The 1,046-nt window shown below is 41.0% G+C and overlaps 1 protein-coding gene across 1 annotated transcript; it reads right to left on the bottom strand.

Moving 5' to 3' along the window:
• Positions 1 to 269: 269 nt before the first annotated feature.
• On the bottom strand, positions 270 to 608 carry CTXN3 (cortexin 3). Its single transcript, XM_009476329.2, has one exon. It carries the CDS (start codon positions 606 to 608, stop codon positions 315 to 317), a length of 294 nt encoding a protein of 97 aa, XP_009474604.1. The 3' UTR covers positions 270 to 314.
• Between the last annotated feature and the right edge of the window lie 438 nt (positions 609 to 1,046).

Here is a 1,046-nt window from a genome sequence, read left to right as displayed (position 1 = left end):
GAGAAGACGTGCTCTAGTGTCTCTTAGCTGGTTGTAAGGGGTCACATACGCTACATATGGTTCCAATGCATCCTGAAGAAAAGTTCTTCTAATGAAACCTTTATCCTTTTCCCAATGAGGAGATTCACTAATCTACTTTCAAAAATTTGATTTGCTTTGGTATTTAATTAAAATCAAATTCATTGTGTTCGTATTTGTGTGTTGCAACTCCTACAATATTTGAAAAACTATAAAGCAGAAACAAAATAAAGAGACATTCCAGGAATTTTCTTTCTTTATCAGAGTGCTGAATAAGCCTCCATAATTCTCAGTCTCTAAGCAAGGGCATAGTCAAACTGGCCTTTCTCCAGTCCATCAAGTCCATCAGCCCAGGTTGAGGTTGGCATACTCCGGTAGGGGTCGAGGAGAATTCGGAAGCAGCGAACAATGAGGATTCCCAAGAAAATAAGTAATAAAATCACAAAGGCAAATGTTGTTTTCTGTTCCAGGGTCATGCTAGAATTTGGTGTCATGTTCCCAGATGGCACCAAAGTGGCAGTGAATATCTCTCCATCCATCATCCAGGGAAGCTGAAACAAATAATCCCACAGTCGCCTTGTTTTCATCATCAGTTTGCTGAGGTCAGAGTAGAAGCCATTTAGATGCACTTTGCTATCTGTAGGGCAAGGGGGAAGTAATGTTAACTGTGAATAGCCCTTTTGTTTGTTTACATCAATACAACTTTATTGTTATGGAGGAAAATGATATGGAAAATAACTTGACAGCAGGTCTGCTTGCCTCTGTGTCATATATAAGAAACCTGTTAGAAATCCTGTACTGTTCTGTTGGCAGTGCAGAATCCAGCCACTGATATTAAATGACACTAGATCCTGAGCTGGCAGTAACCTCTCCCTACCTACCATATCATTTAGACTGGGGTAGAACATTTCTTTCCTGCAAGGGGGAGAACGAGGGGTTTAATCACACTGCTCCAGTGGGTAGGCCACAGAAATGGAAAATTGCATGCCTTGCTGCAGGACAGACAAACTGCAGTTGATGCTACTCTA

Source organism: Nipponia nippon, unplaced genomic scaffold (assembly GCF_047370975.1).
Source record: "Nipponia nippon isolate SJK-2023a ecotype South Korea unplaced genomic scaffold, ASM4737097v1 scaffold_8, whole genome shotgun sequence".
Taxonomy (NCBI): Eukaryota; Metazoa; Chordata; class Aves; order Pelecaniformes; family Threskiornithidae; genus Nipponia; species Nipponia nippon.
This window is presented reverse-complemented; position numbering and strand designations above follow the sequence as displayed.

Bases quoted from the DNA above. Each gene is read 5' to 3' on its own strand.
- CTXN3 (XM_009476329.2), bottom strand. From the start codon at position 608: ATGATGAAAACAAGGCGACTGTGGGATTATTTGTTTCAGCTTCCCTGG.